We start from the raw sequence: 27,452 nt of genomic DNA, 5'->3' as shown, positions 1-27,452 counted from the left end.
ACCATACCATAGCTTCCGAGGACGGAATTTACATCAGGAAGGGGGGCATGTTAACCTATGATGACGGACATTGAGACGTACTATGTTTTACGTCATTAATTTAAATATTATGAGTCATGGGCCGGGCTTGTCGGCACCATATGTTAAGGATGAAGGGATTGGGTGATTGCCGATGAGAGGCGCACCTTGAATATCAGTAGGATAAGGGTTAGGATCAGCCGGCCATGTATGGGCGCCCAAGTGTGAACGGCCAAGTCACCTATAAGAGTCAAATGTAACCCTAAAATCCTCATTCTCATGTGTTCTGAATACAAGAGTGCTCTTGCCTTATCTCCTTGGTTTCCTTTTCCTGCGTATGAGAGAGAGAGAGAGAGAGAGAGAGTGAGAGAGCGATCGAGCACTGTGTAGCGGCACGACGACGGCAGAGAGGCGGTAGAGTGGCGACGGCGGCTCCTTCTTCACTGCGAGGCGAGAATCCTTCAAGGCGGCGGCGGTTGAGCGGTGAGTGACACACCTTTTGCATTCTGTTTGAGCTTCCTTCCCTGGTTGTATGCTTGCAGCCATTCGTGGCTCGCATACGGTGCTCGGCAAGTCCCCAGCTACGACCTGTGCGGCAAAAGCGCACAATCAGTTTAATAATCCCTTCATTTAGGGATATTGGAAGAAGAGCTCCATAGTCTACACTATCGTGCCACACCACCCGAAGGAGAGATGAAGTAAGCACCATCTTGAACTGTTTGAAGAATTTTGTAAGAAGCCCATCAATGCCCGGGCTTTTCCCATTCTATAAACAGCCTATTGTATCTGCAATTTCTTCCTCAATAATGTCAGCTTCCAGAGTTGTTGCTATGGAGCTGGGGATTGTTTTTTGCCTGCAATTTACAATCATCTTGCATGCCTTGTCTTTCTCTTCATTTTTAACTATATCTTGCTGAATATATTTGAGAAATGCTCTTTTGTTGTGTTTATGTTTTCCTCAATAGATTCTGCCAAATGCCCATTCGGGGTTTTAAAGAAAGTGCAGAAGTCCTTTTTAGCTTTCTTCTTATCATCTCTTTGGAAGGTCTGTCTATTTTGCCAGCCCCCCACCACTCCCTAATGAAGAGTTTCCAATATTGGCTTTGAATTATTTCCTCCTTCCTCAGGTCTTCTCTAAGAGTATTAATTTCATTACTCAAGTCATCCTGAGTTGTTGACATTATGTTCTCAAGCTCCTTAAGATGGGAGTATTTGTGAGCTCGGGCTTTGGTCACCTCTTTTTTAACAAATATTAGGAAGTTTTGAGATTCCCTCTTTTTTAACAAATATTAGGAAGTTTTGAGATTCCCTCACTACTTTTGACCATGCTCGGAGCACGAATGGAGGAAAAAGAGTCCTCCCAAATTTGTTTAATTCCTTCTTGAATTGAAGGCATTTGGAATAGTTTTGGGTTTGTATGGAACCACCCAGATTTTATACTCACACACGATGATTTGAGAGTTGCAAAAATGGGGTAATGGTATGAATCCCCCTTACTGACTAGTTATTCCTAATCCAGGTATGAAGAAATTCTACTGGTGGAGGGGGGCCAAAGAACAGACCCACAACAACCCGTGTGCCTGGTAAGAAGAACTCCATTCATTAACCAGATTTTCAGGTATAATGAAACGGGGATAGTCTTACCAGCTCCAGGTTTCTTATCTTGAACTCGATCATGCTGATCGCCTCGTGCTTTGTAGTTCTTGGCTGTAGCCTCAGGACTTTGCCTTTGGTCACCCTAGAGAGGGCTTCATTGATTTGACGAATCTCATCTGCATCCAGCGAACGACGAAGTTTCTTCACTCCTCATGGACGACCCTGACGGTGCCTTTGTTTTTGACTCCGCTTCCTCCTTGGGAGTGATTACCATAGAAGCCATATTCAGGGTTGAAGGTTGAGCGAAAGTCAGGTGGTGGATCAGGTTGGAAATGGCCAAAGGTAAGGTTATCTACACGAAGAAATGGCACCACATGTTGGCCATGTAGTGGAGGAGGTGTATGCATGATTTCCCGGCTTTCAACTACAGTCTGCCAGACTCCTTGCATGCCTTGCAATGATGCCGTCGCCTGAAAAGTCGAGCCTTGAGCATGCACGTCTTGTGTTGATGGCTTGTTTTGGGGCGAAGTGCCTTCCGAATGAAGGGGAACCGAGCTCTGCGAGGTGAATGTTTCGAGGTTGGTTGTGGCTTCACCATGGGGGAGAGTCCTAGGACTTGAGAACTAGGTGGCCGTATAGTTAGGCAAACCCTAATCCCTTGGTTCCCTGGTTTCCCTCCTTTAATTTTCCTAGTGGTGGCCGTACAGTTAGGCAAACCCTAAGGATTGTGGAGTTGGATTTACCTCATAAGAATGCATTTGGAACACTTCCCATTAAGGCTATTTCGAACATTTCTAATTAACAGCTAGTCCCCTTTATTAAGGCCATTTCAAATGCTTTCGATTGGTTTATGAAATCCTGTGTGTGGACTTAATGATTGTTTTGATTGGCTCCCAAACTGAACCGCATGCTGTTGTCTATTATGAGTACACTAGAGAAACTGAATTGTATGCCATTGTAGACCCAGAAGCACTTATAGATCTTGTAGCTATTGCTTACATTGGGAATGAAGGCTATTATTTGCATCTCATTTTGCAGCCCTAATCTTTTTATTTCTTTTTTCTTTCCTGCCTTGCTGTAGTTGATTGTAGAACTTCAACAGAAAGTTCTAACGTGGCTCTATTGAGGCTTGAGACCTAGGTTTTGCCCTTGCTTTATAGGATCAAACTCTCCTTGCTGCCCTTGGATCTCCAGCCACCACAAATCTCAAAAAACACACTAACCTCTCCATTTGGTAAAGAAAATGCAAGAATTAGTGTAAAATTTCACCAAATAGCTTAAAATTATCCTTCAAAAAGAAATATTAAACCCTAAAAGACACTAATCTCACTGAGAACATCATCAATGCAAGAAAGCAATGCAAGGGAGAGGTTTCCATAGCTAAGTTGCCTATACATCGAGGCATTGATTGCCCCGGTACGTGTTGGATCATTATGGATTGAGATTCGATTGCACATGCCAAAAGGTCATGCTGAATTTTTGTTAAAATTCAATGCCAAATGCTATTCTTGGGCCAATATATGCTTATGGACATTAAGAATATCATTGGTGATCAAGCTTTGCACACTTGAGACTTTACGGGTCAATTTTGGCTATATATAGGTTGTGCGTTATGGTCAAATTTAGTCATTATTAGTGTGACATAATTTAAAGCCCTAGAAAGTGTTGGATAGCCTCATTTGATAGGTTTGTAACAAGCTACTAATCCCTTGAATCGGATTCCGAAAAGACGATCAACTTCAAGATTTCTTGCTGCACAAATTTTGGGACTGTGTGCACAAAAGTGTGGCCCAGATAAACACTTGGTGCTGATCAAAAAGTGATTGCACATCATGAAAGTATGTATCAAGAGCTTTCTAACAAGCCCAGGCATACCCGGTTTGGAGATTGTTTGACCAGTCAACTCAAAGCAATTGACTTTTCCACTTGTTAACTTTGGTCAACAAGGGCAATTGACTTTTCAAATCTATTTTCATGCATCCTTAATCTACTCCTCAAGAGCATTCTAGTGACCCAAAGATCATGGAAATCGGGGTTTGTTTGAGTGGCCTACTAAAAAATGGGTGTGGCAGACTAAAGCTAATCAAATTTAGAGTTTTTTTGAGCAAAATATGGCATATTTGATGTTCTGGCAACTTTTGACCGCTTAGGGCCTGATCGGACAGCAATCATTGGGCTTTAATCCTCACTTTATAAGCTTCAAGACAAGATTTTAACCTTGTGGATCAGACTCTGGAGTCACTAGTTGTAGCATTATATGGTAGTGATGTGTGAACACACTTAGGACCGTTGGGGCATTTTTTCCTTCACTAGGAGGTTTTTTCCCTCGTGCATATGTATACCCTCTTATCTACTCATTTTGGGGTGTGTACTTATCTTTTGTATTTGTCACACATTTGTTAATTCTAATCTAGTGAGGTTGTGTGCTCTCAAGCTTCTCTATCTTGTGTGTGTGTGCATTGTTGCAACCCTAACCCTAATTCTAACAATTGGTATCAAAGCTAGCTTCCTTGACACTTGATCTAGTAGTTTGCCTCCCTCCTCACATGATCATGTTTTTCTGTCTCCGATTGAGATACCATCTTAGAAGAATAGAGTATATATTGTAGTGTGCTGTATACAAAGTATCCAAATTTTTCGGGGTCCGCGGCGTGATTCGGGTGTGTTTTGGGCACCGCAAGGTTTCTGCAGATGTTCTGGAGAGGCGTGATTTTGGATTGATTCTTCTTGATTTTGGGTGTTTGGGCTATCCAACGGCAAAGATTTGGTGTGCAGCAGCATCTAGAGTGTCTTCAACAACATCGACCATCATACTTTCACCAATAACACTCTATTCTCTACTCTGTGTTATTTTTCATACACTTTGCTTCAGTCGGCAGCCATCCGGGGTTGCATTCAGTATACTGAGTACTTGCAGTGTGTTGAAAGATTTTGCATTTAATAGACAATAATGGCTGGTAGTAATGATGTATTCAACATGTTGTTTGCTGAGGACAAACTTTATGGGACTAACTACCCATTGTGGTCCTATATGATGAGGCATGTATTGGTTGCTCTCTAAAGGCCTTTGGAATGTGGTCTGTGGTAGGAGTGAAACTTGTCCTGTTTCATAACTACCAGTGCAAGCAAGTGCTGCAGGTACATCGGAAGTAGAACCTAAATATGTAAGTGGACCATGTGGGTTCAACAGAAGGGGTTTTAAAAATCCTTTTTTATACATTTTTTTTAACATTTCAGTTAGTTCTGCTGGGAATAGATCATCAAATTCACTTAACCATTCTGGTTCTTTAGCCTTAAGCTTTGAGTCTACTGGGTTCATTTTGACAACATAAATTTGCTGCTTCTTCTTAAGTCCTTTCAGCAATCTGGAAGCTTTTACTAACTGAAAGTCTAGGGATCCGGAAACTCCAGTTCCTTGAACTTTGTTCCCGTGAAGGTCATGGAAGGAAATGGTTCCATTGTGACAATGTATGTCAGCTTGATTTTTGTGGAGCCAATCCATGCCAAGGATCCCGTCAAAAACTCCCAAAGGTAAGACTTTGAACTGACAGTTGGTTACATTACCATCTAGATTGAATTGGATAAGATCTGTCTCATCGTCGTGAGTGAAAAGAGTCTTCCCACTGGCCAATTCAAATTGCATAGGTTTCCCTGATTTCTGTTCTAAGACTAGCTTACGCAAGCATCCAGGGGAAATGAATGAATGAGAATTGTCTGAATCAATCAAAAACTTAAAAGGCTTACCTTGATATTCTGTTGGAGTATGGATGACTGAGAACTGACGGTGAGGCCCTTGGTTTTCAATTGCAGCATAGATCTGCTCTCTTTCCTCTTCTACTACATCTGAAATTGTGACTGCTCTGGCAGCTGTGCAGTCTGAGGTGGAACTCTTTCTCTTTGGTTGCCCCAGTTCTGGGAAGGAGTTCTGAGGTTGCTTTGGACAGAGGCAGATGGCTGGGCTGGAGTTCTTCTGGGGTTTCTCTGGCTTGGGCGAGATGGACCTTGATTAGACTGGTATGAAGGGGTTGGTCTCTGAACTCGGGGTCCTTGACTTCCCTATCCCCTTGACATGGCAGGAGTCGGGCAGTCTTTCAGTTGGTGACCAAAACCTTGGAACCCAAAACATCGGTTTTCACTTCTGAGCTCATCCTTCTGATTTCTTGAAAGTGGTGGGGCTCCTGAGAAAGTATTCTGGGGGAAGGGTCTTCCTTCACTTCGGAACCTTCCTGCATCCTGATTATGATTCGGGCCTTGCTGCCTCTTCGGGGGTGGAAAGTTTGAAGTACTTCCTTGGGCTTGGAATCTTTTAAAGTTAGAGGGTGCAGGCTTTGGCGGGACCTTTACTACAAAGGCTTTGGCAAAATCTTTTGCCATTCTTACTGCTTCAACCATGGACACTGGCTTGGCATTTTTGACCAGTGTGTCCAATGGTTCGTTCATTCCCCGAATGAACCTAGCCATGAGTTGTTCTTCATCTAGAGGTGGTGAATATTTGAGTAGAAGAGCAAAGGCCTGGTGATATTCCTCGATGGTTTTGCTCTCCTGATTTAGCTCTAAAAATTCGTTCATTTTGGTTTCCAAAAATCCAGGGGGACAAAATCTCTTTCTTAGATAGGTTTTTAGGTCGTTCCAAGACTGAGTATTTCTGTCCAGAAGGTTGGTGTCACAGTGGTTCCTCCATGCTACTTTGGCTGTTTCCACTATTTTCAGCCGGGCAAGAGCCATTTTGCTCCGCTCATTGTAGCCTGTGACGTCAAAATATTCTTCCATGGCTTCCACCCATTTCCCCACAGCCTCGCCTAGGTTCTCCCCTTCTCCCCTTCTCCTTTGAAGGGTCCTGGTTGAGTCCTATGAAGAGCCTTGCACGAACATCAGGGTCAAGCTCGTCATCTTCAGAGAGAGGGTCTGGCGTTGACGGCCACGGTTTCCTCGTCTCATGATTCTGCCAAAAATTTATATATTATTAAATTTTTATTCTGATATCATCTACGAGATCCTAAGACTTAAGAGGTTCGGAAAATAATTTCTTAAACAAGACAATGATCTTATTGGAGATCTATGACATATGTCTGATAAAAGATTTTTCTTTATCAGATCGTCCGTAAACAATCACTTATACAACAGGGAATTTTTTTCTCCAGAAAACATTTCTATATTTATATAAAAGTTGCAATATGTACATAGAGCAGCTCGGCTCCAAAATTCGGAATCTCCTCGGGAGTCGCATAAGACGACGGTACTGGGCCATAGTCTTGGGCCATAGTCTTACCCTGTTATATAAGTTCTCTAACTGCGAAGGGAGCTATTATTTTCTCCTTAGGGATAAATCGACTAAAGAGTCTATAAATTCGGCATGAAAGTATGAAATTCCGAGGTGTTGAATGATATAGAATGACACCACGCGTCATTTTTAGCTTTATCAGAATCATGGCCAATGAGAGGTTTTGCCTCAACATTGAACGCCGGTCGCAAGAGGTGTGGATATATTGCCCTGCAAACCACTTATGCTGCCGTCTCTCCGTTGGGTCAAGAAAATATAAATCCTCAAAATGGCGTGCGAGTCTAGCTCGGCTTGTTCGAGTTGAAGCGGAAGAAATGAGATGCTCGAAGGCGAACGCAGTCATATCTTGAGACTGGGTGAGGTCGGGAATACCAGATAAATAGGGAACTTCTATCTATAAAAATAATTTCTTTGATTAAAAATTCTTCATTAAAGAAGCTTATGGAATGAAAATACATTATGAAAAATGCTTTTTTCTGAGTTTTTATTATCAAATTCTGATAAGACTTTGTTTATCCTTATTAGCTTTCAACTTCGCTCTAATACCAACTGTGAGATCCCTCTGCCCCCTCCGCGCACTGAACTCCCGGTAGCTGACAGCGGAAGCAGCCCCCTCATGCGCGGGGCAGGATTTCTCACTCGTCGGGGCCTCGCCCATGAATGTCCGGACACGAGACTAGGCTAGTGGTCACTTCGAAAACCGAAACCGGGAAAATTTCCCATGTCCGGAAAGAGGGGACGATTCCACCTTTTTGAATTTTTCTTAAACGAATTTTTTTCTAATGAGATCAATTCTAAACTATCCTTCACCTGAATAAACCAGATAGAAGGAAACTATCACTGATATATTTGATCATCTGAGTAAATTCAATGCTTTTTTTCTAATCAAGATCAGGCACAGCCGTTGATTCACTCAATTGAGAAATTTATCAGGGAATTAACTAACTACTCGAATCCTAACGTAAACCTAAGATTTTTTAGTTTGATTATTAAAACTCCATTGATTCCAGCCTAACCCCATTCGGCCCATGGGTTAGCCACCACCCTACCACTGGAATCGGTAGATCCAAACAAGTACTCACCCACCCATAATTGAAATGCCTTTCTTAACTTTAGCTTTAGAAAACTGGTACGCACACACTCCTCTTTAAAACTTTAATATAAAAATAATCCATCGACGAAACAGATATGATCACGGATTTCATAACTCAAAATTTCCATTCAATCCTTTGTTTCACAAAAACAGTACCACTCTGGACTCTCCGTTGGGACCAGCTGGTCAGCAACGAGATCCAGTAAAACAGATTACAATAATCATTTTGTCAACATATATACATATATCTTCCTCGACATATGAATGGGTGTCCTAAACACCGCGAGCCCGTGCATCGCCTGGTCAGAACCCTCCAGGATCCTCCTTAGGTGTCCTGGTACTTCACTCAGGGACCGCTTCATCGGCCCTCGCCCATCGTACTGAAAGCACACCATTTTTCACCATACCCAGGCTGGTCAAGACCTGGGCAGGTTTTTACCGCGTGAGCTATCCGTCGAACACTCCCCGCCAGCTGTTGCAACCGAACTTCCCTTAGATAAACATATATGCCAAATGCTCCCTCCAGCATTCTGGCATAAGACAGTCCTTTAAAATAGGGTTTCTATGCAAGTTTACAGTTTTGATTTTGTTTGAATACCATGAATAAATCTTAAATCCGTATCCCAATACTTCTAGATCTAGGTCTGAATTCTGAACAGAATTTCTCGAATTCTGTTAACTTGATCCTCAGATCAAAATCAAAAGTCTTAACTTAGTTTCAGATTCGGTGGGAGATTTGAGTATATTTTTCCAGAACTAAGCACATCATCATTGACGAAGGAATTAGGTCTTGGTCAATAGTCTGAATCAGAGTTTGGGTCTAGAAAGGTTCTTCCTAAACTATCTTTCTCGAAAGGTACTAATTCAATTTCTCTTTTTCTAAATTTCGTTCGACGAATATTTGCTTACAGACTAAAACATGAATTTCTTATGAGGAATAAAATAATCATTTATCTCGATCTCCGACTTCGATAGTTTATTTGAATTTTCTCATTACCATCTTAGTGAATATGAAACGGTAGCATTTCTTCTCACAGATTATCTACTTATTCATTTTTCTAATTTTTGTGGAAATTAAATAGAGGATTAAGGAGAATCCTTATTTAATTATAAAGATTCTATATGCATCTTATTATGCATAAAATCCAATTCTAATGAAAGTCACACTTTTATCAGCATAAAAATCATTTATGTTAAAAATCACTCTTTTATCATGAAAGAATTTCATTTATGCATAAAAATCATTTATGATGAAAATCACACTTTTAATATAAAAAATATCTTTTATGCATAAAATCATTTATGATGAAAATCACACTTTTAATATAAAAAATATCTTTTATGCATATGTTTATGCATAAAAATCATTTATGATGAAAATCACACTTTTAATATAAAAAGAATATCTTTTATACATAGGTTTATGCATAAAAATCATTTATGATGAAAATCACACTTTTAATATAAAAAAAATATCTTTTATGTATAGGTTTATGAATAAAATCATTTATGATGAAAATACACTTTTAATATAAAAAAATATCTTTTATGCATATGTTTATGCATAAAAATCATTTATGATGAAAATCATACTTTTAATATAAAAAGAATATCTTTTATGCATAGGTTTATGCATAAAAATCATTTATGATGAAAATCACACTTTTAATAAAAAAATCTTTTATGCATATGTTTATGCATAAATATCATTTATGATAAAAATCACACTTTTAATATAAAAAAATATCTTTTATGCATATGTTTATGCATAAATATCATTTATGATGAAAATCACACTTTTAATATAAAAAAATATCTTTTATGCATAAATATCATTTATGATAAAAATCATACTTTTAATATAAAAAAATATCTTTTATGCATAAATATCATTTATGATGAAAATCACACTTTTAATATAAAAAAATATCTTTTATGCATATGTTTATGCATAAAAACCATTTATGATGAAAATCACACTTTTAATATAAAAAAATATCTTTTATGCATATGTTTATGCATAAAAATCAATAATGATAAAAGTAACACTTTTATAATAAAGATATTCTTTTATGCATACTTTTATGCATAGAAATCAATAATGATAAAAGTAACACTTTTATAATAAAAAATATTCTTTTATGCATACTTTTATGCATAGAAATCAATAATGATAAAAGTAACACTTTTATAATAAAAAATATTCTTTTATGCATAGAAATCAATAATGATAAAAGTAACACTTTTATAATAAAAAAATATTCTTTTATGCATAAAAATTAATATGATGAAAGTAACTCTTTTGTAATAAAAAAATTATACTTTTATGCATTATTTTAAGCATAAAAATCCATAATGAAGAAAGTAACACTTTCATAAAAAAAAAAATATCAATAAGTATCTTTCATAGAATTTAATTCTATTGAAAATTATTCTTTTATAAAAATTAATCAATATGCATCTTTTTATGCATGAATGAAAATGACACTTTTAGAATACTTTAACGATGGGGATTACTCTTTTTGATTAATAAAAGATGAAATTTATTTCATAATTTTTCAGTAAATTTCGCCATATCCTCCTTTGTATGGCTGACCATTTTTCAATTTTTAACTTACTAAAATTAATTAGAAGTTTACCAAGAGTATTTAAATCATTCTAATGTAAACAATCAAAGAGAAACATTATGAAAAAATTGATTTTATTCATTAATCATTCATCTAGGATAAGAATGGTTGGATTTACTAAGAAGAGAGAGGAATGCCTTTTTTCAATGAGGCATAACATCATTTGCAATTTAGAGAAGACAAAAATCATAAAAAAACCATAAAATGAATGGAAAAGAGAAGAATCTCCAACTTACATAGATAATTTGAGAGCTTTCCTTTGGCTTGATGGTTTGAGGGTTCAACTCTTGTTTGAAACAAGAGTGGCCACCTATCTTTTGGAAGAGGGAAGGTCAAAAACTAATGAATTATGAGTAAAATTCACTGTTTTTGGCACTTGGAAGAGGCAGGGTAACAGTGCAAAACACTATTGAGTTTCAACAAAGGGGAAGGCTTCTATTTATAGAAAAAAGTGAGCTTCTAACCAAGCCAACTGATTCTAGAATTTTCCAGATCAGTTTGGTCAATTTTTGACCATTTTTAGGTCAGTTTTGCTCACTTTTTGGGGATCTAGTTGAAACAGAAGAGAGGAGAGATAAAAATATCTCATTATTTGGGAGTTTAAAACTCATTCAAGCATGTGAAAAAGGCACCTCCTTCATGAGAGAAATTCCCCCATACTGAGGTGTCAAAAATGCATCATTTCATCTAAATATCTCTCTTTTTACTCATTTTTGCGAGATTTTTCTTTTATTCTTCTATTTATCTCCTTCTTACATTTGGATGAATCTTATTGGTCCATAGGAACCTTAATTTAAAATTTTGAAAAAATCTTGACCCTCAGGATAATGCCTCTTGAACAGATTATACTTAATTTCTAATGTGCCTTTTGAAAATCTTTTTGAACTTCTGTTTCAGGGAAACTTATTTTAATAAGACGAGATATTTTTCTATCTAAAAATATTTAAAAACTGGAATTACAACTCTCTAGAAGATTTTCTCTCTCTAGGCCAAAACTGGTAGAAACAAGATCTTTTATATTTCTGAAGAGAGATTTGATTACAGGGGAAGATACTGGACATCTTGAGAGGCTGGGGAGGAATCTTACATCCAAGCCACACTGTCTCTGCAGTAATCCAATACCATGTGGTGACCTTATCACCTCAATGCCCAAGAAATATCTAAGCTCCCCTAGATCCTTCATCTCAACTTCTGTCTAAGCAAGATCTTTACATCAAAGATCTCTGCATCATGGTCCCCTGTAATGATCAGATCATCTACATAGATGACAACAAGCACAACCCCTCTATCACTGTGTCTCACATACAACGATAAATCTGCATTGGCTACATGAAAGCCAATAGTGACAAGATATTTAGACATCTTGTCAGACCATGCTCTTGGTGCTTGTTTTAAGCCATACAAGGCTTTCTTCAACCTGCAAACATGCTTGGGGTGACTCACATCCTCATAACCAGGTGGCTGCAACATATACACCTCTTCCTACAAATCCCTATGCAAGAATGCATTCTTTACATCCATCCTGCTGTAAAGACCATTGCTTTGATGCACCCACTGCTATCACAACATCTTGGCAACTGGGCTGAAAGTTTTCTCATAATCAATGCCATATGTCTGCGCATATCCTTTGGCTACCAATCTAGCCTTGTACCTGCTTATGCTTCCATCACTGTTATGTTTTACTTTGTACAGCCACTTGCATCCAATGGCTTTCTTGCCTTCAGGCAATTGCACTAAATCCCGAGTCTCATTTCCATATAGTGCATCCATCTCCTCATCCATAGCTTTCTCCTTATACACATTTTCAACAGCCTCATTAATGCATGTGGGCTCTACAACCTACACCACTTTTGCCATGTATGCATAGTGATGTGCCACATAACCATCATAGGTAAACCTCTACAGAGGATTCTTCACTCTCCCAGATCTTCGCAGCTTTGCATTCATGGCTTCCATAGCCTTCTTTACACCAGGTGTTCTCATAGCTTCTTGTATCCCAAGATTCTCATCAAGGCTCATCTCCACTAGACTCTCCATCAACATGAGAATGCCCTGCAGAAATGTCAGGCATAATAAGGGGCTCAACCATGTGATGTACTAATCACATTTGCAGGACTGGTATTATGATGTAGCCTGCCACTCCATGGTCTATCAAACTGAACCACTAGATGAGGACTCTCCTGGTCCACTCAAAGACTGTGATTGTTGACTTGCATTCTGTGCAACCACATTTCCACTCACATCAGCCCCAATAGCTTCTTCTTCAGCAACATACCACCTGCTCATCTCATCAAAAACATCCCTGCTTACCCTCAACTCACGTGTAGTAGCAGGGTTATAACACATGTATCCCTTTCGCTCAAGGGAATATCCAATAAACACACATTTTTCAGCTTTTGGATCCAGCTTAGTTCTCAGCTCATCTGGCACATGCACATATGCAATGCATCCAAAGACTTTCAAATGAGACAAATTAGGTTTTCTGCCAATAAACCTCTCCTCTGGGGAGTTACATCATGTATGGCTACAGTTGTAGTCTTGTTCATGATGTAAACTGCTATAGAAACAACCTCAGCCCAATAGCTATGCGGCATATTCTTCTCTCTCATCAATGCTCGTGCAATCTCAGCAATGTGCCTGTTTTTTCGCTCAGTAACTCCATTTTGTTGCGGAGTGAATCTGCATGTAAACTGTCTCCGAATACCATTTTCTTCAAAAATTCAGAGAACTCATTAGAGAAGTACTCTCCCCCTCCATCTGACCTTAGGCACTTTACATATTTCCCTGTTTGCTTTTCAACCACCATAACTCTGAAATTCTGAAAATGAGTGAACACCTCACCCTTCTCCTTCATGAAGTATACCCACACTTTCCTTGTGTGGTCATCAATAAATGTCACATAATACCTGCAGCCTCCCATAGACATGGTCTTTGTAGGACCCCATACATCTGAATGCACAACATCTAGCGCATTTCTGCTCACATTTCTATCATGTGGAAATACATGCTTTGTTTGCTTTCCGAATTGGCATGCTTCACATATTTTCTGCATACCTTCAGCTTTAAACTTTCTGGCAGCCCTGCCGCAATTCCTTTAGTCTGCAGAGACTTCATTCTCTGCATATTCACGTCCAATTCTTGTATGCCAAATGTCTGTGTCTGTAACAATTCCTAAACCATTTGCAAACATCGCAGCACTCACTTCAGGCATGTTTACATTCAATGTAAACATTCTGCCCACTCTGTTGCCTTTTGCAACCAACCTGCACTTGTCTTTAAAGTCTTCAACATAACAACCATCAGGGTTAAACCGAACCTGCAAACCCTGCTCAATCATCTGGCCAACTGAAACCAGATTCTTTGTGATGTTTGGAACATGAAGTACATCTACAAGGTACTTCACTTTGCCATCCTGCATAGACAATGGCACATCTCCAACATGGGCAATTGGATGAGTAGTGTCATTCCCTGTTTCCATAAAACCTGGTCTTTCAAGGTTTTTCATCTCCTTGAACCACTCCCCATGACTTGTCATGTGGTTCGAAGCACCTGAATCAACATACCATACATCATCTTTATGTGCTGCTTCATTATTTTCAGACATGGCATTAACGACATGCTACATAACAAATAACCTTTCATTATCCTCACTGTTTCTGCTCGAGGATGCATAGTTGTTTTGCTGTAATTTTCCATTTTGCTTGTCAGCCTGCTTCTTATAACAATTTGCTTGCACATGTCCAGGCTTACCACAATAAAAGCATCCACGTGTATCGTTATACTACCTTTGCCAATTTCCACGACCTCTTTGACTCCCCCCTGCCTCTGAATTGGCCTCTTCCACCTGCGTGTTATTGTTGTTGTGAATTCTGGGACGGTTGTTGTTGTTGCTGCTGGCCATAATTCTGATTACCTGTTCGACCACCTCCTTGGCGCATCCACGGCCTCCTCTACCTCGTCCTCTTCTGAACTTATATAGAAGGCCTGTTGCTCTGAACTGTTTTTGTTTTGTGAAGACTGTTGGTCTTCACCCAAGCTCTTCTCTTCTATAATCAACATAGACACCAAATCTGTGAAATTGGGAATGTTTTCGTGAGTCTGAATAGATGTCTTGAATGCCTTGTATTGTGGCCCGAGACCACGTAGACAGACTTCCACCTTATCATCATCTACTGAAATGCCAATAGATACAAGGGATTCCACAATACCCTCGATCTTCAATGCATAGTCATTCATAGACATACTCTTTTTCTCCACAGTATGAAGTTCATTCTTCAACTGCATCTTTCGTGCCTTGGTATTCGTTTCATAGAGTTTTACCAAGGTGTCCCACACCTCCTTGGGGGACTTGGCATCCTGTATGTGCCCAATCATGGTGGCCTGTATACTGATAGAGAGCTAATACATAACTTTTCTGGCTCCTTGATTCCAATCCTTGAACTCTTTCACATCTGCAGTAGTTGGATTGATCTCTGGTATCTCCAGTGCCTCTTCGTGCTCACCTTCTATGTAGTCCAGTAACCCTTTCCCATCAGGAAATTTGTCAACCTGAACCTCTAAGCATGGAAGTTGTTCTTATCAAGCTTCTTAGCAATAATTTGGTTTATGCCATCATTTAACATCTTGCCAGACACACAAATTTACCAGAAATAGCACTCTGGTTTGTCCTACACACAAACTACTGTATTTTTTGAAGCGGTACTGTATTACACTCAAATGTCACAACCAGTGACCTCAATGTGCATACATACACCCAATGGCAAGTGTTGACCTCCTTGCAGCACACACAATGTCTGCACAACCAATCTGTCTTCTTGCAGTTCTTAAGAACAGAGTTTTGCATAGAATTGATGACTTACCTGCAGTGCTCAAAATCACCTGCTTTCTAAAAAACAGAGGTTCTAACGTGCCCGAAACGCATTTTTGGCCCAAAAATATAGTTGCCCTATAGCTCTACTCCCGCGAAGAAAGCTTCTCAATCAGAGATCATTTGCCGGTGCCTCCCATAGAGCTCCCGCGACGACAAGGGTGTAGTTGCCAACACAAATAGGGAAGAGTAAATGAAGCTCTTATCCTCGTACTGCTTCCTGTGCTTCTCTTGCTTGCAGCTCAGCCCTTAGCATGAAATAGGCTCTGATACCATGAAAAGATGCAGGGGAGAAGAGAGCTTGAGCTCTTGCAAGCACACACACACACAAAATCCTAAAAGAGAACACACAAGGTGAGAGGCTGAAAATCTTCTTCTTCTTCTTCACACAACACTCAACACACCATATACAAAGATAAGAGTACACACAATATGAAAGGTACTCAACCAAATACATACTAGGGTTCTCTATAGTGTGAACCCAACTAAATGAGCTGCCGCTATAACTATGCCAGTCTCTAGAATGGCTGTCACACAGCCTATCATCCCACTGGCCGCATATCACCCATGATCTCACCAACCATGCCAGTGGTGTAAGTGTGGGGCCTATCCCCCAAGCCAGTCATCAGTGTCCACTGCCTCACTAGATGAGCTCGATATCTCAATAATGGTCGAGGCCAAGGTGGTGGCTGATAAGAAAATCAGAATTCTGAAGAACAACAGTCCAATAATTCACAGCAGAAAATCAGAATTCTAAAGAACAACAATCCAATGATTCACAGCAGCAATCATACACAGTTGGAAGAGGCGAATCTAAAGGCAGGGGGAGCCAAAGAGGCCGAGGTGGTTGGCAAAGAAATTAGAATAAAAATAGCATAGAGTACTAATATTGTGGCAAAACAGTGTGAGGATCTCAAGATACATGGTATGTGGATTCTGGTTCCTCTAACCACAGGACCAGTCATGTTGAGTAGTTTAGAGACATGCAAGAAATGAAAAGACCATGTTATGTAGAAACAAGTGATGATATTACAAATCCCATTGGGCATGTTGGTAAAGTGCCATTGTCTATGCAGGATGGCAAAATGAAGTACTTAACAGATGTACTTCATGTTCCAAATATTACAAAGAACCTGGTTTTTGCTGGACAGATGGTGGTTAAGCAAGGTCTACAAGTGAGGTTTAATCCTCTAGAATGTTTTGTGGAAGACTTCAAAAATCAGTGTCGCTTGGTTGCAAAGGGTAACAAAAATGGAAGGATGTTTACTTTGGATGTGAACATGCCTTTGCGCATGAATAGGTGTCATTGTAGATATTGACATGTGGCACACAAGCGCATTGGTCATATGAATGTATAGCGACTAAAGTCCTTGCAGGCCCAAATATTATTGCAGGTTTGCCAAATTCTAAGATTGATGGTATGCACAAAGTATGTGAAGCAGGCCAAACATGATTTCCCACATGAATAGCATGCCAGTGCAAGGCCATTAGATGTCATACATTCAGATGTATGGGGACCGGCCAAGACTAAACATGCAGGTATTATGTTACATTAATTGATGAGACCACACTAGGAAAGTGTGGGTTTACTTCATGAAGAAGAAAAGTGAGGTGTTTGCTCACTTTCAGAGATTTAAAGCCTTGGTTGAGAAGGAACAAGGTATGCAAATAAAATGATTGAGATTAGATGGTGGGGGAGAATATTTTTCCAATGAGATTAGCGATTTCCTAAGGAAGCAAGAAATCAAGAGACAATTACATGCAGGTACACTCCACAATAGAATGATGTTGCAGAAAGAAAAAACAAGCACATTGCGGAAGTGACACATGCCTTGATGGCTAAGAGGAATATACCACATTATTTTTGGGCAAAAGCAGTAACAACTACTGTGTACATTCTGAACAGAACACCCATTGTAGCTATTCATGGTATGATGCCTGAACAGAAGTTTACATGCATAAGACCGGATGTGTCTCACTTGAAAGTGTTTGGGTGTATTGCATATGTGGATGTTCTTGATGAAGTGAGAACAAAGTTGGATCCAAAGGTAGAGAACTGCATCTTTATTGGTGGTTATGCTATGGAGGAGAAAGATTATAGATGTTATAACCCTACCACTCGTGAGATGCGAGTAAGCAAAGATGTTATTTTTGATGAGATGAGTAGCTAATATGCACCAGCAATGAAGGCAACAGAAGATACAGATGTAAGAAGTGATGATGTTGCACCACATGTAGAGCAACAAAAATCACACAGGTGCTTAGTGGATTTGGAGAGTCCTCTAGTAGTGGATCCAATGCTAGCCCATGGTCAAGCAGGTTAAGGAGAGATGTAGGTACACATGTATCATCACGCAGAGGGAAGGAAAAGGTAGATCAATATTTTGCGCGTGGTCTGGCAGCAGCAGGTCACTCATATATGAATGGTGACTCTTGGCGGCTCTGAGTAGAGCCTTTGATGAGGAGCTTGGCATTCCATATGTGGTTACTCCTTGTGTAAGGAGAGCGAGGACTATTTTGAGGACACCTGGCAATGATCTAGGTGTACGTAGGTCGACGAGGGTTAGGTACCCTGTTGAGACAGATTGAGATATGATGGATATACAGCCCATCATTATGCTTACGTGGTTAAAGAAATACAAGATTTAGAGCCCAGTTATTTTGAGCAGGTACTGGAAATAAGAAATGGGAAGATGCCATGAATGAGGAGATGGCAGCATTGGATACAAATACAACATGGGAATTTGTGCCTTTTCCTAAAGAAAAGAAGCAAATTGGATGTAAGTGTGTGTATAAAGGCAAGCATAATGCTAATGGTTCAATGAGCAGGTATAAAGCAAGATTGGTGGCCAAAGACTATGTGCAGACTTATGGCATTGACTATGACAAGACATTCAGCCTGATTGCAAGAATGGCATCCGTGAGAGTTGTCATTGCTATGGTTGCAGCAAAGGGTTGATCTTTACATCATATGGACACAAAGAATGCCTTCTTGCATGGTGATTTGCAAGAAGAAGTTTATATCATGCGCAGCCACCAGGTTATGAGAGTGATGCACACCCAAATTTTGTGTGCAGGTTACGCAAAGCCTTGTATGGCTTGAAGCAAGCACCTAAGGCATGGTCAAACAAGATCAAGGAGTATCTTATTACCATTGGATTTCAGATATCTAATGCAGATTTTTCACTTTATGTGAAAAAGATAGATAGAGTAATCATGCTATTAGTCATCTATGTGGATGATTTGATTATCACTGGTGATAGTGATGATGATGTCAGGAGCTTTTTTGAGCAAAAGTTTGAGATGAAGGATTTGGATGAGCTATCCTTTTTCTTGGCATGGAGGTGGTGAGATCACCTCATAGCATTTTGTTATTGCGAAGGCAATATGGCTTGGGCATGTTTTCCAAGTATAGTATAATAGGCTGTAAGTCTATTTCAGTGCCATTGGAGCAAAACACAAAGCTTTCCGCAAATATAGGTGAGATTTTGGAGGACCCCACTACATACAAGTGCATAGTGGGTAGCTTGATCTACATGACCATTACTAGGCTAGACTTGAGTTATGCTATTGGAATTGTGATTCAGTTTATGCAGGCCCCTAGGAAACCACACTTATAGGCAGCTAGATGGATTCTTAGGCACGTAAAGTCCACAGTTGATTATGGACTTGTCTATGAGGTTAGTATAGAGATACAACTCAATGGGTACACAGATGATGATTGGGCTGGTAGTGTTACAAACAGGAGATCTACCAGTGGTTTTATGTTCTCATTTGGGAGTGTTGCTATGAGGTTGAGTAGTAAGAAGCAGCCAACAAAACAGGGGTGCTGCTATGGTAGCTTGGTTTCAGAAGCTACTTGGTGATATGGGTGAGCTCCTGGATAGGGCAGTTGTCATTTATTGTGACAACATGAGTATCATATAGTTGGCTAGTAACCCAGTATACCATGCTAGAACAAAGCACATCGAGGTGCACTATCACTTTGTGAGGGAGAAGGTTCTAGCAAAGTGATGTAGATATAGTATATGTTAGCACACAAAGGATCAAGTGGCTGACATCTTCACAAAGGCATTGGGCACAGAGAAGCTCCACAAGTTTAGGAGATTACTTGGAGTGTAGTGTGTGGAGTTGAGCTCGAGGGGAAGTGTTGAGATATCAAGCTCAACTAGTGCTACACGGTGGACATTGACTCGCTTGGGTGACAGCTTCTGCACTTATGCCATTGGCATGGTTGGGAGATTATGGTCGATATGCCACCAATGGATGACAGGCTGTGTGACAGCCACTTTGTAGTACTAGAGTTATGGCATAGTTATAGCGCTAGCTCATATAGTCAGGTTCACACTATAGACCGACCATTTTGTATGTTTAGTACTTTCCCTTTATGTATGTTCTCTTATCTTTTAGTTATATGGTTGTAGAGAAGAGAAGAAGATAGAAGAAAATTCAGCCATCCATCTCTCTCTTGTGTCTTGCACTCTCTTATGTGTGTGTGTGTGTGTGTGCTTTCTTGCAAGGAACTCAAGCTCTCTCTCTCCCCCACATTCTCTTTAAGCCCCATGCCTGATGAACATAGCTTTTGAGAATCTTTTTCACAGTGCTTTCTTGAAGACTGGCAAGGCTCTACAATTCTCCTCAAAAAATGTCTCTAGTAATGTATTGGTGCATCATCCACATCTACACCTTTTTCTCCTCAAGAAGAGTGTGTGGTGGTATGCACAAAATGCGAGAGGTAGTCCTCATCTCACCTACCATAGGGGGTCTACAATAGCATGATGATCGGCTAATACATCCAAAGTATTCCTGTTCTTTTGATGGACACATATGAGTGACAAACATTATTGAGGACCTCAACACTCACTCTAATCCTACACTCAGCTAGGTCAGAATGGTTAATAAGGAATGCGAGAACAAAAGATTGTGACAAGGGTGGTGTTTGCCTATGAATGTTAAAAGTCACCCATTGGCATACTCTACACTCTTTTTTTCTCATTGTGAGCGATCCTCTTCCTCTCACAGCTTCTTAAGGTTTCTTATTCTTATTAGATTTATTACTACTTCAACTTTGTGAGCCCATTCTCTGTAAAATGCTATGAAGATAAAGACTAGACACCAAGCTATGATTGAATGAACTGAGCATAGAAGTGTATTTGTAGGAAAGAACACTCTCTTATTTTGCATTATATTAGACATTCTTAAAAAAAATTCTTATTCAATTAGATGATTATGGATTTTTAAAATGGGGAGAAAATTTCATATATTTTATATTTTATAAAATAAAATAAAAATGTTTTAAAATAATAGTTCTAAAAAATTAAATATTTTAAAAAAATCTTAAATATATTAATTTTAACTATAAAATAATATATTATTCAATTTACATATGTTATTCATTAAAAAATGATGAAGTTTACTTTAAAAATAAAAAATAGATTTTTAAAAACATACCTTTATTACATAAATTAACAAATAGATAATCTTTAAAATAATTTTTTAAAAATAATTGGATGTTTTGATGACATGGACTAATGATGTGGTAATTAGAGTGAGATAGTAGCTCTCCCTTCTTGATGACGTGTCAATGCATATGACATAGTATCAAATGAGGTAGCATGCTTAAATTAAGGCTCCTATGGACCAATAAGATTCATCCAAATGTAGGGAGGAGATAAATAAAGAAATAAAAGAAAAACTCCTCATACTTGATGCCTCTCCATAGAAAACCAAACCCCACAATTGAATCTAAGAGTACGTTAAAATTTTGATCAAAGCGTGTTTGCATAGCCACCTCTTGTGTATTGAATACTGGAGCTCCGTATGCCCCTTGGTGATCTTGGCACTCATCTCGCCCCTACACACAACCTATGCCATGAAACATGGACCCCATAGAAATCCTCAATGCATGTGAGAGTTGAATCCCTGAGTAATTAACATCTCAATAAACCCCTCCCATGTCAGTAAGAAAACAAAACCAGTATAAACTCAGTCTCAATGGGAGCATGTCAACTTGAACCCATATTTTATGGGCTCTTAAAGGTCCTCTCCAACTTGAACCCATGTTTTATTGGCTTGTTATGAATGTAAAGCATCTTAAAGGTCATCTCTAATAAGTCTATTTTTCTGTTAGTTAGTGTGGTTTTATATGTTTGAAAGGTGGCAATGCATCCATACGAAGTCTATCAAATGTCATTGAATGGGTGGCCCATATACATCGATGCCTAGTGCCACCCTCTAGAAATGCATAAGGCTAGTCATGCTAGTCTTTTTATTCCCTTCCGACTATGTCTTATATGTAAGGATTATTTGTATGTTTGAAACCAGTGAAATAAAGCATCTAAGTAAGGACTCTTTGCATGTGTAAAACAAGTGAAATAAAGCACGTAAGTACATTGGGCATGCTACAAACTCTTTCAAGACAATGCAATGTGGGATAGAGAATGAATCAATGTAATAATCATTGTCCTTAAGGCCAATTCTAAAATCTTGCTAGATAACCAACCCATAAAGGCCACTTGCATGCCCATTTAGTCATGTGCAGTTTCAAGAGGGATAAATACTGAGATGGTATCTACATGTAGAATCTACATTATCTTGGCGTGTATTGAGATCATCATAAATATTATCATTATTTTAAGGTGTAAAGAGTTTGTTACCAAACTTTGTACATTGTATTTATGTAAAAAGAATTCTTACATTTGAAATAATTTATTTTTCTAATTGCAACTCAGTGGACTCCATAAGTGCATATAGAAACTCTTAAAACCATTTCCTTGCCTAACCTTTCCATTCACTTTGTAGCAAAAACCTTGCTTTTATGAATAAATATAAATATAATGATTTCAAGTGTTCTGACTTCCCCTTAGGATAAGAAGTTGCATTGAATAAAGAAAAAAATATTGCTATTTTGTTAACATGATTTTAGACATAGCATGTGCACCCTTGGTTCACATCATGCAAGTGGTAAGGCCTTAGACTAGGAAAGAGAGGTGGGTCTAGATTAATTTGTCAATTTATGTGTTGGCATTGTGTTGATAATGGAACATGAGAATCATGAGGTAGGGTAGTGAGGTCCACAATTAACTAAGGGATGAGTGGTCCACTCAACTTGCAAAAGGAGTTTGTATGGTTACATTGTGATCTTCAAAGAGGAGGGGCTGATGGGAATTGTGATAAGTCATCACGCGAGGGTGCTGTTTGAAAGGGATATTGTATTAGGGAAAGGTGGAATAGTGGCAACGGATGCTCCCTTTGAATTTAAATTTCAGATACCATTCATTGAACTATATTATGATGTTATATGTAAGTAGAGTTTTTTTGTTTTAAAGTGAGGCCACCAACCAACCAAGTAATGAAAGCTAGGATTTTGATGAGACTAATTTGAAATTTTGTGTTAGGGGATTATTTTATTTATTAGCTATCTTTTCTTAAGAAGGATAAGAACATGAGAGAGAGAGAGAGAGAGAGAGAGAGAGAGAGAGAGAGAGAGGGGAGGGGGGTAGCTAAGCCTTTGGATTTTGACCAAGAAAATACATAATATATATTTGAGATTTGAAAATTTGAAGAAATTTTGGTAGAATTTCTTATGATATTCAAATTTACATCAGTTTCCGGGTAAACTCAAGCAAAGTGGGGAGTTTTGATAAGGTCATCTTACTAATATGAGCATTAGTAATATAATTTATAAAAATCTCAATGTTTGACGTGACATTGATAATGCCATGTTAGAAGATAGTGGTGGGCATGGAAACTTGGTAGGCTTGCGGTTGGCGTGGAAAGGTCGAAAAAAGGATACAAGACTAAGTGTCTTCGCTTTTGCTTTGTGTGATGTGAAACGTATAACGTATAAAAAACGGAGGTGGTGGGTTAGGGCACGCGGGTTTTGTCGTGATATGCTCCCCGAACTGCATGGGCCGGCCAACAATTCGTGGGCGGGAGAAGACGACACAAAGGCACCCGCCGGAAACGAAACCTATCTATCCACGCCACACACAACACACGCGCCCTTTTCGATAACCGCTCGCAGCAGTTGGATTATCCAACACACACACACACACACTCAACTTCCCAAGCACTCAAGCCGAGCCCTCAAATGAAAGACTATCTATGAAATATACACTTGCATTGTTAAACACAGTCGTTCCAGTATTATTAATACACGTCTTAATCTGATCGTGTGAAATAATAATTTTACATAGAGTAGCCAAGAGCGTGTTACTTACTTAATTTTGGCACCTCCGCCACTCACTGTATACAAAGCAATACCACTGAATATATATTCGACACATCCCAATTGCTTACTACGAGCAGCAGCATTGGATGGCCTCTAGAGAGAGCGAGCGAAAGCGCTGTCTGTACAACACGACATATATAGCTTAGAAGAGCTGGCTATACTTACCCCCTCCTCTGCATATTGGGTGCATATTGACTACTTTAGCTTTATGTATCTATTTGGCGTATCATGTGTGCCACTATAATTGTATAACAGCTAATTAGCTTTTGACCCACGAGGGTTATAACACTTTTTTTCAGCAGTTCTGTATTTAACTGTTGATGAGAGTTCTTGGGCACCTACACGAGAGCGCCACGTGTGTATCACACGCCCATGGGTGCCCTATGTGGGATTCCTTTCCTTCTGTTGGGGCTCCTTCTCTGGATGGTGGGTGGGGGGGTCGGTGGACACATGTTTTCGTGCGGAGGGCTTGCATTGCTGACGTTTAATCTGCTTAATTTGGCCTTGTAATTATCGATGAAGTCTAATCTCTGCGTCTCCATGCAATCTGAAAATGGGTTCTCTGATGATAAACTGCTATAATCCACCATAACTTCATCATCACCATTAATCTTGGCCTTCATAGTTCTCCTATACAAAGAAGGAGACTCTTCAGCTTTTGGCTGCAATAAGAAGCTCATGCGCGTGTGATGTGCCTTGATTAATCCTGCCAACTGCAATTTCAAGAAGCCAAATTAGTGATAAAAACTCCTCAAAACCAACAGAGCAAGATGAAAACTATGATCAATTTGGAAGCAATTACTAACCCAGTACCAATGTAGCTACATATCGAAGCATTCATCTAGCTCGCAAGTTGCAACCCAAGGGCCACTATAATCCCTTACAATTCAAACATGTGATAATTATGTATTATTACGATACATTTTAATGGTCAATTATAAGGGAATCGTTGAGGTAAACCAACATTGTGTAGTGTGTTGAGATAGATATTTAAGATGGACATTATGATCAACTTGCAAGGGATTCTTATCCCAACACTCATATTGTGCAAGCTCTATTAAAAAAAGAGATTAAGATGAGAAATTGGGTCAATTTAGAAAGAATCAAAGAAACATAAAATAATCTACCTGGCAACCCAAGGGCCACTACAATCCCTCACATAATTAACACGCAAATTCTGATAATTTAAGGTTAGTTACAAGGAAATGATTGAGTTACACCGCACCTTGCAACCCAATGAGCAGAAGCGGAAAGTGTCAAGAAGGCTCCTGTCGCAGATATCACAGTTGTTGGTGACCCCTTTCCCCTGGCGTGGCTGCGGCCGCCCATTTATGAACACCACCCGGGCGCTGTTAATGATGTAAGTCTGAATGCCACTTATGTCCAGCACCTTCTGGATTTCGGAAACCCTTATAACATCATGGTAAGAGGAGCGTCTTATCTGCATCCATTATAAGATCACGCACACAATGGAAATCAGCACTTACATGGACCCTTAATGCCCTTGATTAATTAACACTAATGCTGTGAGCTTAAGAACACTAAGAACATTAGTGATCTAACGCTTGGCCCATTAACGATACCTGCACAATGAGGTGGTCTCTGTGGTTGGTTATGCAGGAGGGGCATAATGGGGACCCCGTGCAGTCCAGACAGAAGTGATTGCATTCATGCTTGGTGGAATCAGCATGAATTGTGCAGGGCATGAAGAAGGTGGTCTCTAGAAGAGACCCCAGCCATGCAGGTGCAGCAACGCGCTTCAACACATCCCTGTAGTGATTTTGAGCAGAAACCACCATTGAAATCAGAAACCTGCCCACAACAGATGGCTAATTTAGACTCTGAGTAAAGATGTGGAGTGTAGTAAATATTGCACTTCTTCTAGGGTATAAACATTAAACAGGGTCCAATTAAAGGCAAAATGCACGCAAAATTTGTATTAGTCTTTTGAAGGAGATAATGGTCAAGGCTAATTATTTAGGGCTTCAAATAGCCAAAAAATGAAAGCAAAGTGAATATAAGCCCATACCAGCACCTAGTCTAAGAGGTGATGAGTTTGGTGTTTGGTGTGGGAGGGGAGGCCGGCTCAAGAGATCAGCGGGGAGGAAGATGAAAGCTAGTTTGGGAAGGAATTGATAACCCTACGAGAGGCTGCTAGTGGTATGGTGCGGGGCCCGGGCTAATAGAGTGCAGTACTAGAATGAGATTAATATGCTAATGAGATCGAGAGCGGAGCCTTAATTGCTGATGATCAAGCTTTTAAAATAAATAATCCCTATGCAGGGCTTGTGTTGAAAGAAAACATGAGAGGGGAGCAGATGCAGGGATAAAACGCGGGGGTCGCGACCGCCTTATTATTTAGCTGCTGCAGCTTGGCATTAAAAATTGGGAGGAGGGCGGGCGGCGAGGTTGTTGAGAAAAAAAGAGGAATTGTGAGCGACTGCTGCTGAGAGGTCAGATAGGGTGCGGTGCGCGTCAACGACTCCTCCTCCTCCTCCGCTTTTCTTCTTTCCCGAGCTTGCGGAATCTTCGCACGTCACCCTTGCAGGCCTCCACCTGGCACCCAGGCCCACGCCCACGCGAACCGCCCCCGCCCATCCTAGGCTCCACTACATTATCCTGTCCGCCCCCGCCCCCATCATTTCGCCACGTCATTCTCCCAAAGCTAAAACTGTGAGGTGGGATTTCTATCGGAAGGGACTTGGTGCCTTGAGGGTATGCTAGCCCGTCCCGAATAGTTTGCACAAGGCACCAAGTCCCTTCGGATAGAAATCCCACCTCACAAAAACACCGCTTCCGCTTATCGGCCCTCACACGTGGTTCTAATAATGCGAACCTCGTACTCATGCACTTTACTAGGTCAACACACGCAAGCATGTGCCACCACCATCTCACAGTTGCCAATGATGACCGGTTTAGAAAAACTTGGGCCTTTTTTTTACACTCTATATTTTTTTGACGAATTTAATGGTCGAAAATATCCAAAATTGGGTTTACACGAGGTCAAAAAGTGGTCTGTACCTTGTCGCCAGAGAGCCCTTCAAACCTTCTAGAGAATGAAGCCTCTTAAGAAAATAGGGCACCAACCTTGTAAGTTGTCGCCCATAAAAACAACATTCATAATTCTAAGAGTTGACATGTCAAAGGTATATAACTTTATTTAAACTTAAACAAGTTACAATTACAATTACCCCTTTGCAAAATGGTGTTTTTGTTTGATGCATATATTGAGAATTTGTTTGATGCATGACGTGGCATAAATTAATATATTTACAAAGCCAACTTCGCAATCCGCTGTAGGCCCACGTCCTCGCCATCACTCCATCCATCCTCACCTTCGCCTACATCACAGACGTCCCTCGCCATCCACTCCATGCCCACGTCCTCGCCATCCACTCCACGCCCACGTCCTCACCATCGTTCCAGGCCCACCCCTTCCCTCGTCCTCGCCATCGCTCCCCTCCTCCTCGTCCGGCCGCGTCACCCTCCTCCTACTCCTCGCAGGAGGCACTCCTCTCCATTTATGTCGCATCAGCCAGAGAGAGGACATGTGTCCAAAGAATAAGCCAAAAAATCTAGATTTTCACCTAAGCTTCGAATTTCGGTGCAACCTTTGATATTATATTACATGCCATTTCATACGTCGCTAATTAATTAATGAACGAAGAAAAAAACATCGTAGGCACATATGGGCCCCTATGTACTATCTTTATTATAAACAATAACTATACTTACAC

General features: G+C 39.9%; 1 protein-coding gene across 1 annotated transcript; it reads right to left on the bottom strand.

Annotated features, from left to right (window-relative positions):
- Positions 1 to 23,606: 23,606 nt before the first annotated feature.
- On the bottom strand, positions 23,607 to 26,192 carry LOC147628788 (protein RGF1 INDUCIBLE TRANSCRIPTION FACTOR 1-like). The gene is made up of 4 exons (XM_086814042.1): positions 25,745 to 26,192; positions 25,299 to 25,527; positions 24,941 to 25,156; positions 23,607 to 24,428 (listed from the first exon to the last, which is right to left on the bottom strand). Exons 2-4 carry the CDS (start codon positions 25,512 to 25,514, stop codon positions 24,078 to 24,080), a joined length of 783 nt encoding a protein of 260 aa, XP_086670168.1. The 5' UTR covers positions 25,515 to 25,527; positions 25,745 to 26,192; the 3' UTR covers positions 23,607 to 24,077.
- Positions 26,193 to 27,452: the final 1,260 nt, after the last annotated feature.

The sequence above is a fragment of the Cibotium barometz genome, chromosome 19, assembly GCF_041138505.1.
Source record: "Cibotium barometz isolate CiBa-2024 chromosome 19, ASM4113850v1, whole genome shotgun sequence".
Lineage (NCBI taxonomy): Eukaryota > Viridiplantae > Streptophyta > Polypodiopsida > Cyatheales > Cibotiaceae > Cibotium > Cibotium barometz.
The sequence above is the reverse complement of the archived record's forward strand: the minus strand, read 5'-3'. Positions and strand labels throughout refer to the sequence as shown.